General features: G+C 34.6%; 1 protein-coding gene across 4 annotated transcripts in view; it reads right to left on the bottom strand.

Annotated features, from left to right (window-relative positions):
- Window positions 1-337: 337 nt before the first annotated feature.
- The window catches only part of Hasp (Hig-anchoring scaffold protein), an 84,326-nt gene continuing 68,572 nt past the window's right edge, over window positions 338-16,091 (bottom strand). The window contains exons 7-31 of one of the 4 annotated variants that reach the window (XM_089710907.1): window positions 15,874-16,050; window positions 14,352-14,534; window positions 13,852-14,031; window positions 13,393-13,512; window positions 12,577-12,688; window positions 12,141-12,310; window positions 11,769-11,860; window positions 11,507-11,619; window positions 10,374-11,339; window positions 10,059-10,288; window positions 9,778-9,891; window positions 9,417-9,579; window positions 9,230-9,309; window positions 8,805-8,987; window positions 8,406-8,529; window positions 7,167-7,348; window positions 6,738-6,882; window positions 6,383-6,501; window positions 5,760-5,922; window positions 5,080-5,240; window positions 4,540-4,713; window positions 3,866-4,060; window positions 3,209-3,394; window positions 2,160-2,304; window positions 338-1,845 (exon numbers count right to left, since the gene is read on the bottom strand). In XM_089710907.1, coding sequence (XP_089567033.1) covers window positions 1,548-1,845; window positions 2,160-2,304; window positions 3,209-3,394; window positions 3,866-4,060; window positions 4,540-4,713; window positions 5,080-5,240; window positions 5,760-5,922; window positions 6,383-6,501; window positions 6,738-6,882; window positions 7,167-7,348; window positions 8,406-8,529; window positions 8,805-8,987; window positions 9,230-9,309; window positions 9,417-9,579; window positions 9,778-9,891; window positions 10,059-10,288; window positions 10,374-11,339; window positions 11,507-11,619; window positions 11,769-11,860; window positions 12,141-12,310; window positions 12,577-12,688; window positions 13,393-13,512; window positions 13,852-14,031; window positions 14,352-14,534; window positions 15,874-16,050 — 4,775 coding nt within the window. In that variant the 3' untranslated portion in view covers window positions 338-1,547. Of the gene's footprint in view, window positions 1,846-2,159; window positions 2,305-3,208; window positions 3,395-3,865; window positions 4,061-4,539; window positions 4,714-5,079; window positions 5,241-5,759; window positions 5,923-6,382; window positions 6,502-6,737; window positions 6,883-7,166; window positions 7,349-8,405; window positions 8,530-8,804; window positions 8,988-9,229; window positions 9,310-9,416; window positions 9,580-9,777; window positions 9,892-10,058; window positions 10,289-10,373; window positions 11,340-11,506; window positions 11,620-11,768; window positions 11,861-12,140; window positions 12,311-12,576; window positions 12,689-13,392; window positions 13,513-13,851; window positions 14,032-14,351; window positions 14,535-14,725; window positions 15,000-15,873; window positions 16,051-16,091 lie in introns of those variants that run through there. The other 3 variants (XM_089710908.1, XM_089710909.1, XM_089710910.1) reach the window with 3 other exon arrangements.

Below are 16,091 nucleotides of genomic sequence, written 5' to 3'. Positions count from 1 at the left end.
ACAGTTCGGCACAGCGCGGCTCAGCACGGCGGGTAGCGCGCCTCGCTCGAGACTGCTGCGTTTTTAAACAGAGCGTAGCCTCACACAGCGCAGCACAGCATGGTTTGTTTGTATCCTCATTAAAATATTAGACGAGCGAGTTGACCAAACACAGCACAGCGCAGTACAGCGCAGCATAGCTCAATGTTGATTTGTCACCCTACAACTAAGTTCCCATTAAAATCATTTATTCTGTTGATGATCTAAAAACCAATCAAAATTTGAAAAAAAAAATTACTTAACTAAAAGTTTAAAGAACACCTACATGAAAAAGAAAAAAGGTAATAAAAACAACATATTCGATTCCTTATTCGTTTATTCACAATAATATCAGCACAATAAATAAGTTAGTTTAACAAGAAAAAAATGTATCTTGCTATTTCTTAATAATATAGGATATGAATTAATTTGATATGCATGATAAATCGACTCAAGGAAAGGGATTTTCCATTATTTTTACAAAGCTTAATTGTAATATTACGAAAAAGAAAACGCAAACGAATAAATAAATAAACACAGATAATTAATTTAACATTCAAAAAATGGCGCGTAATTCGACTGACATAATTATTATTTTATTTTTTCCGCGCGGTGTTACCAGTATTTGCGTACTTATTACAAATTTAAAAATAATAACATTTCATTTTATGATAATTAACTATTAAGTACGGATTTTAAACAATTTCTCCTATATCTATAGTAATAATAATATCATGGATATTGACTAAGAAAATTAAGTGGATCGGTACATATGATGTTAGATAGTTCATATTTTAAATAAAAATTAAATAATAGATACAAATTAAACAATAAAGATTGATTTGTGAACATTGTTCTTGAGCCGATTAGATAACAGATAAAAATTTCCAAAATTTTGAGCAAACTATTAGATATAACAATTTAATTACTAATTTACCTAATAATTAGGTTACAATATAACTACGTAATATAATTTATTGGACTATTTTAATACTTAAATAATTAGAGAGTTATCCTACTTCTTTGGCGATCATATTTACATTTTATGTAAATTATATAAATAATTGGTACCAAAGGAAATAGTTATTTATTGGATCGTACTAATGTAGCTTATTTAAATAAATTATACTATGTATTAATTTTTATAATATAAAAAAAAACCCTCTGCGTTCTATTTTAATAATTATAATCGATAAGTTTCAAAGTCTTATATTATCAAATCCTTACAAATATAACAAAAATAAAATTTCTACTTCATTTAATAAATACTGTATATACTTATAAATATTTATTCATAGTTAAGTAAATAAATAAATTTTTAAATAAAAACGCCTGCAAGACTTTAAAAGCAAGAACATTTAAACAATGGTTGCTCAAACTATTTATATTTATTTATTACTTAGGAAACTTCGATGCTGTATTACAGCTATAAAGAAAATTCATCACTATGACACTTCGTATTTTATGGACACGACAATTTTCTATCAATAGAATTTAAATATCAAATCCAAAATATGTGTGAACGATAATTATCTTCCAGTTTCTCGCCTCAATATCCTGTTGACTCGGAAAATTCTATTTTTTATTGTTTCTAAAGGTGACCTGCGTAAAAATCGTGTAGCTGCAACACGGGTCATGGCCGCGTTGATGCTTTCTTTTGTCAAAATGGCGGGTGTTTCGAATTTGGATCGAGCTGTGGAGAAGATGGCGCCGCGGCCGTCAGACAACATGGCGTCGATGTCGCCGTTCAACATTGCGATGGAATCGGACGATGTGTAGTTTGAAGTTGGAGTGCAGAGCGGTATTGCGTTTGACCATTTTCTGTTCCTAAAACAAGAATAATTGTAAGAGGTAAGTTATTTTCATAGTCATAGTTTAAAGAATTGTGTAGATAGTTTAATCCAGATTAATTATTGTTGTATTTTTATAATGGTAGTCGTATTATGCGATCCTTTATTTTTTATGAAACGATCCGATTTGGTGTAATTTAATGGTAATTTTATTTTACGAATGTTTGCATGCTTAATTTCGCCTGGAAACTATATTTATTGACATCTCTCTTGTACCATATTTAAGCAAATAAATGATGAATAAATGTATCTTTTTTATTTTAGTTCATTTATTCCACAAAGTATACTCACTTCAAACACCTCAGCATTGGCGCTCCTTTGATCCTATATCCAGGCTCGCAAGTGAAGGATACGGTTTCACCAATCTTGTAGTAGAACTTCACAGATGACATCCGACCCGATATGGTCGTACCCGGGTAGGTACATGCTTGAGCACCTGTTCAAATAGTTCAGTCTTAGTATTTTTTATATTCGAAAATGAGGAAAAATGTAAAAATGTATCGTGAAAATTGTAAAGTTGATGGTATGGAGTGTACGTTTAACAATGAAAATGAAACAGTAGATTAAGGTTTTAAGTAGAGCGGGTGTTTTATAACTTAATATTTTAAAGCTTTTAAATGCGATTTATAATACTATTTTATATAAAAGTTAGTTATAAGAATAATAAGGAAGATATATAGAGAAAAAGTGTTAAGTGTAGAAATGAAACGAGGTGTACCTACATTTGTACATTTTCATCTTGACAAAATAAAAATGTTTAAGAAACAGACATACACAATACAGTGACAATACACATAGAACTGAATAGACATGCGTTTTTGTTAGTCGTCATCTTTATAAATATGTTATTAAAGGATATTTCAAAGTACATTAAGCGTCAAAAGCAGAGTTTGCAGTTTTTCTTATTGCATGGAGTCCGATACCACAAATATGAAAATTGTTTTCGAAATATAATATACAGGTAAACGTTGCAGGTAAAGAAGGATAGAATAAAGACCAGTACATAAGGAAGATGAAATTGTAAATAAAGAAAAGCTTTAGGTATAATATATTTTTATAAAGCGTTAATAGAAAGCTCGTCTGTTAATTACGTGATAAAAATGATCGTTTCGTACCATCTCATAAATATCTGGTTAAAATTATAATAATTTCCCGGCAGCATATTTTATTGTCCGTTTGCGATAAACTAAAAGATTACTGAACAGTTTTCAACAAAAAAAAGAAGTGAAGTGTTTTCATTTAAGAAATCTTATGTTCAAAACTACGAAGTAGCTACGTTATCGATCAATTTCCACCACGTGACCAACACACACACGTACCTTCAGCGAAGCGGTACTTACTGTTATTATACTTACAAGTGGGGGGCTTGTCACTCCACCTGCCGCTATCCTGGCAGACGAGGATCGGCCGGCCGTGCAGCGTGTGCTCCGGGTTGCAGTGGAACTGGAGCACGTCGCCCGCGCGGTACGGCGCTCGGCCGAGCACGTAGCCCGATGCGGGGGGAGGCAGTGCAGGGCACGATACTTCTATAAAAGAGATTATACCTTTTTTGTAGCTTATCTATTGATAGGTCCACACAGAGTGGGCAGATTCGTGAAGCAATAGCTACGCGAACGAAGCATTGGTGGCTGGCCAATGCTTCGCGGGACGACTTACTCTATGTCTATAGGGTCTTATTTGAATTATTATCTTGCATGACCATGGCGTACATGAACTGCAAAGCGCTTGTAAGTCTTCAAAGTGATAAACTTTAATAATTAGTGTATACCTATAGTGACTATAGAGTGAAATGGAAATACAGTGTTATGGCGGCTCCACATTGGTGCTCCGAAACTCTGTGAACGGAAATGTGGACTTTCGCGCGTGTTTCCAGGTGTCGATATTTTATCCCGAGACAAAGGATTTCCGCCTCCTTCCATCGCCTCTTCTATCCATCCAACTACACATGACACCATTGAAATCTGCAGCTATCCTCGTAAATAGCGTACTCTATGTACCTCTGCACACGGGGAACGGCTTGGCCCAGTCAGCGGCCGGCAAGCACACGGTCTCCGCGGGCCCGCTGAGCGCCCAGCCCGCAGGGCAGGAGAACGCCGCGCGCCCGCCCACGCCGCGCGACACTACAGACACGCGCGGACGTTTCTCACCATCGTTTAGTGGTGTGTCGTGTGTCACTTCGCCGCATTCTACACCTGTAAGTGCATATTTATTTTTTAATAAACTTATCTATCATGGCAGGCATCCTAAGACAACCACTGAAAATCAGTGTATTACACTGAGTGGCAGGCCTATTGTGGCATACATAATATACCTAAGTTAGATTTAAGTTTCTTGTTTCATTTTATTTCTATCTTTTTATGTATCCATAATAAACGTATTTCATTTCATTTTTCATTTTCATTTAAATTTTAGTGTACTTATTTAAAAAGTGTTTTTATAGCAAAGTTTCACCAAGCGAAACTTGTCATGACTATTCTGATTGTGTAAGGAAAATGCATTTATAAAATCAAGTTAAAATGTACGCTGATTTGGCAATAGTGATAAAGATTGTATACAATATCATATTAACAGCTTTAACAATACAAAAATTCTACGTACCTATCTAAAAATGTCGTAAAGTATAGGGCGCAGTTCTATTTATGCCAGTAAATAATAAATCCTTTCCACTTACTCTCACAAACAGGTAACGGCGCACTCCAATTGCCCGAAGCTCTGCAGTACAAAGTGGACGCTCCGAGGAGAGCATTCCCATTGGCGCAGGAGAACGTGATCTCGCTGCCCAGCTGCGTGTCCAGGCTGCTGGGGACGAGCCCGCGACGGATGGGAAGCGGTGGACAATGTACATCTGGAATAGGAAACAGGTGACTTGTTAGTTTAAAAGGGTTGTGTAACTAGAAAGGCAGCAGAATCATTAGCTGTAGTGTACACTGTATTTGTAACAACTTTAGCATTTCTTATTTCATTTAATTTACTGTAGGTTTGCTACGGACTTTAAATTCTAGGTTAATTAATCAACTTAGTAATTTTTCTGTTTAAATCCAGTTGATAGAAAATTGCAATCACAGATATTGCACTAATACTAAGGGTTAAGCTTACTTATCATTTTTGCAATTAAAGAAAATCAGATATATTTTGCCTCTTCCTCTGTACCAAGACATACCATAAATTATCTCAACTTTACGTACTACCCTATATGCATTATGTTACCTACCTTCAACAATAATTTCCACTTGATGGCTCTGCCTTGCTGGTGTTTCACATCTGTAAATCCCTGAGTCTTCCTTCTCCGCGTTCATGATGCTCAACCTGTACTCTAGCTGACTGTCTCGTCCTGGGTCTGTTGTCCAGCCTTCTGGGTATTTTCTTTCGGGACTATAGCAGAAGAAAATATTTTCGATTAAGTTAAGACCGATTCAATAAGAAACTGTTATCATATTAATCTGTACTACACTGTTAAAGGCAAACGGATTCTATTATTAAATTAAATTAAAAGTTATACATGTGATTTATACATGTCTCTTTTATCAAATCTTTGTTTTTTTTAATCGCATATTTGTAACATTATAACAGACTAGCTTTCCGCCTGCGGCTTCGCCCGCGTTTTCAAAGAAAAACCCGCATAGTTCCCGTTCCCGTGGGATTTCCTGGATAAAACCTAGCCTTTATTACTCGTGGATAATGTAGCTTTCGAATGGTGAAAGAATTTTTAAAATCGGTCCAGTAGTTTATGAGCCTATTCATTACAATCAAACAAACAAACAAACAAACAAAGTTTTCCTCTTTATAATATTAGTGTAGATAACAAATCGGTACCACAAAATCTACTACATCGATTAAGGATCATTACCATCATGCATTTAAAATAGTAGAATACAACTAGATGCCACTCACTCCGGATTATAATGTGTAACGTTCCATTTCGGGTTGCCAAACCTCCTCATCCACAAACACTCCATGTGCAGAACAGCCCCAGGATACACTAACAGCTTTCCATCATTGGTCTGTGCTATCGGCCCTTGCGAGTGTCTGAAGAGAATTGTTGGTGGTTTCTCCACTGAAATAAATGATAATGTTGATTTAAAAGAGCAACTATGGAGTTTCTTGCCGATTCTTCTCTCATAGATACTGCTTTCCGAATCGGTGGTAAATGTTAAAAATATGTATTGACGTTTCAAAAGTGCTTCTCGAAGAAGTCTAATTGAATAAATAAATGTTTGAGTTTGAGTTTGAAAGTAATAAACTATCCTTTGTAAACATTATACTCAGTGATATATTCGAAGAATTCGCTCAAAAAATAATTTATTTGCATCACTTTATGATAAAGAGTCCGTAATTACAAATTAGCTTTAAAATACACTAGATCATCTAATCTTCACAAGGTCTGTATTTTATATAATTTTTAAAATTGCCAGCGTACCCAATGCCATTCCAAGAAATACAAGCGTGATTGATTAAATCCAGACGTATTTAAATTTATAATAACTAACAGAACGATTTGTTTTCATAATACTAACTGGCGTAATCATTTTCCTGGTTCAGCCCAAAGCAGGTCGGTTTCACTCCATCCCACGTGCCACCTATACATCGCCTAGTCTGTGATCCTGTCATCGCATACTTTCCAATATCACTGCATCTGTTGATGAAAGTATAAATTGCAACAATGAATTTTCAAAGTATAAATCGTATCTACTCATTTGGCCAGATTCTACTGTAAAAGCTGTACCTTGTAGTTAGGGAATAGATGCCCAAACAAATATGTTCCTCATAAGAGGTAGGATTCACCACCTATGTTTTGTAAAAGCCTAATTAAGATTCTAAGAATAAATTCGGGTCTTTAGTCAAAAATAAAACGCTTTTTACGGCCTTTACCTAGACACAATCGTAGATCCGGATGGAAATTCAACAGTTTCAGTAATCTCCAAATCGTTAAAGAACGACACAACATGCGGTTCTTCGTTACGGAAGGTGCACGTATTGTTATTTTTCAATTCTTCACTTTGAGCATCCAGTTCCTCTGTAATAAGATTGTCAAATTATTTATATGTTTCAAATTAGGTTTTTATTGCGCACTCCTCTGGATAAGTAAATTTTCTTCTTTTTTATTATATTGGTATTGTTAAGCGACTAATTTATTTTAACTTTTATAAAATTAATTAATTATAAAAACAAAGCAAAAATCGCCATGTAAACCACAAATCGAAAATGTATAAATATCTTTCGAATGACATGCAATAAGTTATTGCGATATAGGTTACCCTGTCCAATCACCTATTTTATTTGTACGAGTATCATACTTACCACAATTAAAGCTTTTTCCAACCCAGTTCCCATTCTCGCATATGATCTTCCACGTAGTCTTCTCACCCATAATGGACGCAATGCAACTGAAGGTAATTTTAATACCATGAGGATATGTATCGGATATATCATAGGTTTCGTTCACCTCAGTCCCGTCCCTATAGATCAATGTCCCCTGAACCCTACAATGATTAACAAGTTTTATAGCTTGAGTATTTACCTCCAAATTATAAAAAAACCTTTAGGTGAAAGAACGTTTCTCGTAAAATTATTTACAGCATGCACTACCACACTCGCAAAAAATTGCAACATAAAGTAAGCTCGGCCAAGACAGAAAGGAAAAAGCCAAAACTGTCCCGTTACAATATTTGATCTAAGCCCTGCCTTCTGAGGATTTTGAAATCGTTTCAAGTGAAACTAAATAGAAAGATTAATCGAAGAAAATCAGAGAATAATCACCGGATCCGGCGATGTTGATGAAGATGACTGCATTGACGTAGAACTACTTTTATCGAAGGTTTCTACCAAATTCTTATGGAATTATCTATGCTACAACTTCTTCTTTTCTATTTTATTTATTCGATGAAATAAGTTCCCATTTAATAAGATGTCAGGTAACTGTGGTTCTACGTCGATGACGTGATGGCATAGGTAACCTACGCCCCATCCAATCTTTGATGATCTAGGATTTTTAATGATTAGAAAGATGATAAACTTTATAAAAGCAAAAGTCCGAACCTAGAAGGCTCTCACCAGGGCTTGGCATCCCTGAACGCCTGTGTTCCCTTCAGTCTTTCCAGCCAGCAAATAAGAAACGCAGACTTTGCAAAAACATTATTTTTTGTTGCTTCCCATGTTCCTGGGGCATATTTACAAGCAAAGTGCACCCACATCGAGAATCAGAATGAGCGCAATTTGCTTTTGCTTAGCGTTAAGTCCGCAAAATAAAACATGAACAAAATTGGGTGAACTCAAAACCAGGGTATTCCAATCGTCAATAACCACACATTTTAATATAATTTTGATTCATTTGTTTGGATATAATAAACAAAATGAACACCAAAGCTACAATGAAAGCGAGTTTACAATATTGACATAGCTAAAGAATCTTTTCAGAAGATTTATAATTCACAATGTTACAAAGAATTTTCTAAAGTTTGAGTTGAAAAGATTCCTTGACTGTTGCATATTTTAATTTCATCCAACACACCCCTTATAATTTTTTTGGAAATTTTATACCTCTCGGGTGGTGCACAAGGAATAGCTCCTTCTTGTAAATCTGGTTCCAATTCAGAAATATCTTCTCTAACTATATCTGAACCACTCTGGAAATTTGATCGTATCCATGGCCGTGTTACATTTACTGTAAAAAAACATTTAAATGAATATTCCTTTGCCTGATTACATGAAATCAATAACTAAGTGAAACCTATTCTCTCTAAACAAAATAACATAATATACAGAACAAACAGGCAAGAATAAACATTATAGAGACGAAATGGTTACGAAACATGATAGGCATACAATAAACACTATTGTATACAACATTTTTCCATTATACACACTGTTACAGAATACATAAACCCCTTGAATTATAGACATACAAGTATATCAACTACATAATAGAATACAATTTACCTAAAGGTCTACAAAACTCATGTACAGTCGGTTGTAACCTTCCCAGATGACAGTTTAAAGTGGCTGGTGGAGACCGACCAGCCTCGCAGGCAATATCCACTGATGATGCGTGTGCGACCGTGAGACCAGCGCGGTAACCAGCTTCGTAGGTGGCTCCAGTGAGTTGGGGCAGTTCGCAGGGTGCTGAAATAGATGGTGAGGATATTTGGAACATATTTCAATTATCAGATAATATAGAACACGTTTCATCTCTTGTTTCAGATTTAGTAAATGTTAATATATTTAGTAGAATCTAGTCAGATTTTAAAAATTAATTCACATCGTTTTATGATGCATATATTTACAAGATACAAAGGTTAATTATTCAAAATATACAGAGTTAAGTCATTTTAAAGATAAGGTCTATAACGTAGAAATTGTATCACCTGCTACACATTCAGGCATACTTGTGACTGCCCACTCGCCAAGCCAACATCGTAAATTTGTGGGTCCTTGCACATTATATCTAAAACAATAAAACCATATTAATCATTAACCAATTAATTTAGGATAAGAAAAACGTCAAAATTTATTTTTTTAATTGTCAATTATTAATATCGATGAAAAACTTACCCATATTCACAAGAAAAATGAACAATTTGTCCATTAGGCACCGGATCTGTTTCATTCAATTCTCTTTCATCATCTCTATTAGGTCCTGCGATAAGACTTCCCAAGTTTCCATTTGGTGACATCGTGTAAATCCCGTATTCCGTTGAAGGCACGTGACAAGGTACTGTAAAAAAAGCTCATATTTTTCTCCAATATTCGAACAATTTTAATAATTGGAAAAGATCCAGTGGAAGAATAGTGTTATGTGTTTGAATTCATTGCGTCTTCTATAAAATGCTCAAGTGCTGGACTGGCTTACTGGATCTGTTTGAATGCAAGGGTCATGCAAGTTCTTTTCATTCGTTGTATTTAAATTACTCACGGACTTCGCAAACTGGTTTCTCCGGCTTCCACCTTCCTCGAACACATTTGGCTGTAGCGTTTGCTTCTAGGTTCAATCCGTAGCCCTTGCCACAAGCTACTCTGACTATTGTGCCTGAAATCATGTTTTAACTTGCCATGTTAACGCAATTAGGAATAAATTTTATTCTTTTCCAAAATTAAACAAAAAGCTGGGTTTCAAAAGTAGCTGGAATAATTATATTGTCGTTAAGGCAGTTAGAATTTTAACACATATTATTTTAAATATTTGTTTTAACTTACCAGAACTAAAAGTGTTATTTGGGTCACGGCCATATTTAACAATTTCAATGTTAATATATGGTTCACTCTCTATTGGTTCGCAAGGACTTTTCGGTCGTCCTTTCTTACCACCTTTTTCATTTGATGTTTTATTACCTTCAACACTATCTGAACTTTCTATACTAGCACCTTTCTCGTCGCTTTTGCTATCAACTTGTTGACGATTTTTACCACCTTTACCTTCTCGACCCCTATTATAAGATGCATTTATTTTAGCACTATTTGTAAAGAAAATATTTATAATCATTTAATTGGTATCAAAGAAATGTTACTCACGTTTTTGGAATAGTGGCTGTAGTTTGATTTAGTCTGTCTGTTTTTCGACTAGTTCTTTTTTCTCTCTTATCTAATATATTTACAAATTCAGTTGAATTTGTACCAGTATGCTGTAAAGGAATTACCACTTTTTCCTTTTCGTGACTTTCATTAGATTTAATATTTCGTGAACTAGTTTCTAACGGAATAACTTTAAGCAAATATTCATCTATTTCACTTGATGGTATTACTCCCTGAGTTGGTGTTATAGATACACTATGAGTTTCATATTCTTCATAGTTAATATTTCGTTTTTTTCTTGACTTAGCCTCTGGTGTTTCTGTTATTATTTCTAAATTACTCCCACCTGTTTCAATTTCCGTATCATTTTTATCAGTCTTTATACTTAAAAACCTCTTTCGCCGTTTATCCACGTATCTTTCGAAATACTGGTGTTTTAATTTATTTATATTATCTGCGACTTCGTTACTTGGATCTAGATCATGATCGGGGAAAAGACCTCCTTTTAAAATTGTTAGATTGGAATCATCAAATTCTGCTGATTCACCGTAGTCAGAAGCATCTTCGTGGTGTACTATTTCGTCATCTTCTGGTTCATAAACAGGTTGATAGGAATAAAACTTATGTGCTATAGGTTCACCATGAACATTGTATACTGTATAAACTGCAGTCGGTAAATTCCCATCATCTGGACCTTCAGGTTCTAGCATGTCTTCATCGAAATCAAGATCAAACTTTTTCATTAGTTTGAAATTTGCATGCCGTAAAGTAGGTTTTTCTGTGTTATGATTGTATTTCTCGTACAGTTGATCCATGCTTTCTTGAGATCCATCTGCGAATGCTTGTTTGCGTAGGTTACTGTAATATTGTCGAAGGTATGCAGAACGTCTGTGGCGAACTTCTGTATCTGAGATGGAGCGTCTTCTACGGCTCCAACGTATTCGTGGATGTCTAAATAGGGTACATCTGGAAATGTATAGAATTTGTTGGTTACTTTATCGATGTCAGAATATAAAAAAATGTCGTGTAGCATGATTAGAACCGTTGAGTTTCAATACATAACTGATTGGGGTATAGAAGTTCAACGCAAAAAATATAATAAAATAATTTTTTATCATTCAGTTCTTACTCACTTAGGTAATTCTCTGGGACTCCAATGCCCTCCTACACAGGTCGCACCAGGTGGTCCTTCAGAGAGCACATACCCTTTATCACATTCGTACATGATTTGCTTGTTGTTTACTACCTAAAATTATTTAACTGTTGCATCAATGACGAACAATGTAGGAATTTCTTAATACTTAATTAATATGCACTTTTGTAGTTAGTAATTGTAATATTGAATGAAAATTGAGTTGAGACAATATTATAAAGTGCTTGAATATTCAAACTAACCTTTTTGACATAAGGGCGATAGTCGTACAAGCCCATGTTGCCGACAAGAAGAACTTTGCCGTTTTCAACGTAACCAGGAAACGGACAGAATACTGAAAAAAAAAATTGGAAGAATTATGGTGACGATTACTGTCTCCTAAAAAAAGGTCAATAACGCCTCAATAAGTTATTAAATTAGATCGCTAGTGTATATGTAATTTTTCTTTAGAGTATAGCCTTTTATTAAGTATCTTATTACTTGAAACAACTATTAGTGAAAGAATGGGTTTCAATTACACTATCCTCTGTATCGTGTTTTTAGCTTGGGAAAATATCGCTTCGGTTTAATTTTAATCCTGATAATATCAATAACATTATGATTATTTTACTCACATTCTTCACATTTCGGTGTCTCCCCACTCCAAGTTCCAAACGAACACACAACTATAGGGTTTCCTTTTAGTTCAAATCCGTCTTTACATCTAAATCGAGCCTTCATCCCATGTTCTGTTTTTGGCGCTATCACCATTCCGTGTCTGGGAAATTTGGGCATTTTCTTGCATCTGAAAAAATTCACAGTTTAAAATTTGCTCCGTAAGATGCTTGTTCCATTACTATAAATAGATTAATATAAAGTTTAGCAATGTGTACATCCACCTATAGATAGGAATCAATTTTTTTACATCTTCTAAGGTAAGTATAGATGATTTTTATTTTTATTATATTATATTCTTTCCATTCATTTCTATAGTAAACTACATTTTACTAATGAAGAAGGTAAGTAAGCATGCATTTTGAACTAAAATTTTTAAGGATATTTTAATTTTACCTAGCTGGTTGACATCGCGGAATTTGTGTCCAAGTACCATTGTTACAAGTAATCGCTGCATTCATTGATGGAAATTCATAGTCCTTTTCGCATTCCACTACTATCATTTCACCTGAAAACGAAGAAAATATTATTTTATTATTAACATAAACTTTTGCACGCCTCATAAGCGAAGCGTTGAGGTGGGTACTACTGTCACTTCGCGCAAAACATCTGATTTTTCAAACTTAAAATGTCTTTATGTATCATACATTGCACTTGTAAGATAATACATACACACACATATTAAGAAAAAACACTATTTTTAACGTTCATGATATTTTTGATGTCATTTTTGTTATTTAAACTAGTTAAAAAACAGTTTAAAAAAGTTCTGTCTTGGACGTCCGTGTGTCTGTATGTGCGGATCCTTTTTCTTGTTAACACGATAGCGACCGAAATACTTTACTAATCGAGTCTTTTTTTTTCTCTTACGCTTGAGTATGCTCAGGAATAGAACCCTTTCATTTTTCAGGGTCTGATTCGATGTGGTTTAATTGTTATTAAATAAACAAAAATAATAATTAATAAATATTTATTAAAAAAAAAAATATGAGGCGTGCACTTTTGGATTTTCCAAATTATTTATTATAGTCTTCAAGTAAGAAAAAACAATATCATCCATATAGGTAACTTTCGTTTTCTTTCTTTTGTTTTTTCGTACATCAACAATTTAAACTAAGCACTTCTTGCATAAGAATACCGAATAATAACTGTCTGACTGACTATTAATGACAAATTAGAATAATTTTAGTATATTTACTATGTGATACTAACCATGTTGTACCATAGTGGAACTTCCAACTATTTGCGTATGATCTTGTGTATCATTCTCACTGGTTTTATTTTCCATTAATACTACTCTGCCTTGAGATACGTGTGGAACCACGCAGGGTGCTGAAAGTGAAACAGATTTCCATGAATAAGTTGTAATAACTTATGACTAGTGATTTTAGGTAGGTATATTATGCCAGTTATTTCCTATTAAATATTATGATTTTGACTTGTTTTACGAAAATTTAATTTCAAAAGGAAAATTAGTTTTGCGAAGTTTCACCACTGTTGTAATAAATTATACGAAATTAATTTAACAGGTTTACAGTTCAATCTTCGAATACGTTTCCAAAGTTCCAGTGGGAGTTAAAATGACGTAGTTTTATCTGAATCATAATATTAAAACGATTTTTTTCATTTCTATAACTTACAACAGGAAAAGAAATGTTTAAAAATGTATACCTAAACACATCGGTAACGGGTGACTCCAAGTTCCATCGCTCTGGCATATAGCAGAGCCGTTTCCTTCCATTCTCATGCCATCCTGGCATCGGAAGATGATAGACGCTCCTAACCCAGTACCAGAGGATATGTTCTCCAGCCAACCGTTCCATAGCTGTCCCGGGTGACCGCAGTTTATTTCTGGAAAGTTTTGCAGTTATAGTATAATTGGGTGCTTCCAATTATAGTTTAATACTTACTGTAGATATGAATTGAAGTCTGGAGTAACAATAATTGCGTATTCAGTGATCTAAATATTTGCTCTGTTTGTAATTGATTTATTTAATTCCAAAAAAGTAAAAATAATTAGCCATCTGTGTCCTGCTCGACCAAGAATTTCCAATTTTTAAACATGTTAACTACACTTCTTTAGTAGTCTAGCAATAGGAAGATACTACAGTAAACATACCAATACATACATATTTAATATCCATAAATATTTAATTAAATATCTGGTTTACCTTTACAAAGCGGTTGCGTCCCAGACCACTTCTTATCAGCACCACAGCGTCTCGTAGAGTCCCCCACCAGCCGGTACCCATACTTGCATTCGTAAGATACCACAGAGTTATACGCGCAAGACGTGTACACAGCCTTCCCGTGGCGCGGCGCCTCGGGCGGAGGGCACTGCACCTGCGTCACCACTAGATGGCGACACGCGTCGCGTTAGCTCACACTACTTCTCAATAGATGGCGCTTTAGCAAAAAGCTGTTACACTTCAAAAGTTCAAAAAGCCGTTATAAAGGAATAACTTTGAAATTAACAGGATTCAAATTGTAATATAAATTTTGTCATGCATGATTAAAATAACATGCGTAATAAATAAAAAACAGATTGTTTGTATCACCTTTATTTCACTACAACAGTAAACACTTCGGATATGAGAGATAAAATTACTTAAATTCTTGCATCGACAACTCCAAAACTACGAATTTAATCTACATAATTCTATTTTTTAGGCGAGAGGCAGTTAAAAATCGTTAAATTTTACCATGGCCATAATTCATTTTGAATGACACTAGTATTAGAATTTTTAATTTTTAACAAATCTATAGACTCAACAACTACATTATGTAATGATTGATTCAAACTGTCCCCTTCTCTCCTTCTGTTCAGCAGCAGGAAAGGAGAAAAAAGAAGGTTTAAAAAATTATTATTAAACACAATATTCTTTTGGATATCCCACTTTTGATTGGAATACCTTTATCATACGAATAAAAAAATAAGAAAAATAAGACATCATTGACAAAAATATAGAAGATATTTATCAAACAGACGATAACGTAACATTTAAAATATACACAGTATTAATCTTCATGTTAAATTCAACTATATTGCAGACGTTATAAATAGTAATCAAGTACCATAAAACAAAGTCAAGGTATTCAAATCAGTGGGAAGTCCCGATCAATTGCGTCATGACAATGATATTGCTGATGATAGCCATGATAAGAAAGGAAGCGCCATGCCAACTAGTCACCGAAAACATGTAGATTTAATTTGAAAACCATGCAACATTCCAAATGATACACATTGAAATCGGCAACTACATTGTCACGAAGCAATGCCAAATAATCAATTCCGATTTAATGATGAGCCAGCAAATGAATTTGCGCTATTCCCAATTGTTGTTTCTTAAACAATAGCAATAAGACCAGCTTTCATGCATGTTATTATTTCTGATGGTTATTATTCAATATTCGTTCAGTCTTTTGATCATAGCTAAATTTTTATGTATTCCAAATTCAAACTAACCATTTTATCGATTCAGAATAATTCCAGTATTTTTTTTTCTTTGTATTTTACGAAAGCATTTTCTGTACTGTTAGTATCTCTAATTGTTTAATCATTTAAAGTTAAATTGCTAGATTATTATTTGATCCAAGAATAACTTCCAAAGGACAATCAAGTCTACCCCATCATTCCGCCAAAGCAGCTACGCTGGACTCATCACTAAATCTGTCATCATCAGGGATACTCACGGACACAGGTGGGCAGTTCCTTCGGCGCCCAGGCCCCGTCCGCTTGGCAGTAGCGCTCCGCTTTGCCGACGAGCTCGAAGCCCTGGCCGCATTGGACTACGGCTCGACAGCCGAAAGTGTGGCAGTCAGCTGTCACCCACCCATGGGGAACGTCGCCTGGCTCGCCGCAGGAGCGCGCTGTGGAAGTTAATAAATGGAAAATATTATTTCAAAGATGT

The sequence above is a fragment of the Colias philodice genome, chromosome 25 (genome assembly GCF_061535455.1).
Source record: "Colias philodice isolate Cphi_HAF_F1 chromosome 25, ilColPhil1 Martin Lab GWU primary, whole genome shotgun sequence".
Lineage (NCBI taxonomy): Eukaryota > Metazoa > Arthropoda > Insecta > Lepidoptera > Pieridae > Colias > Colias philodice.
This window is presented reverse-complemented; position numbering and strand designations above follow the sequence as displayed.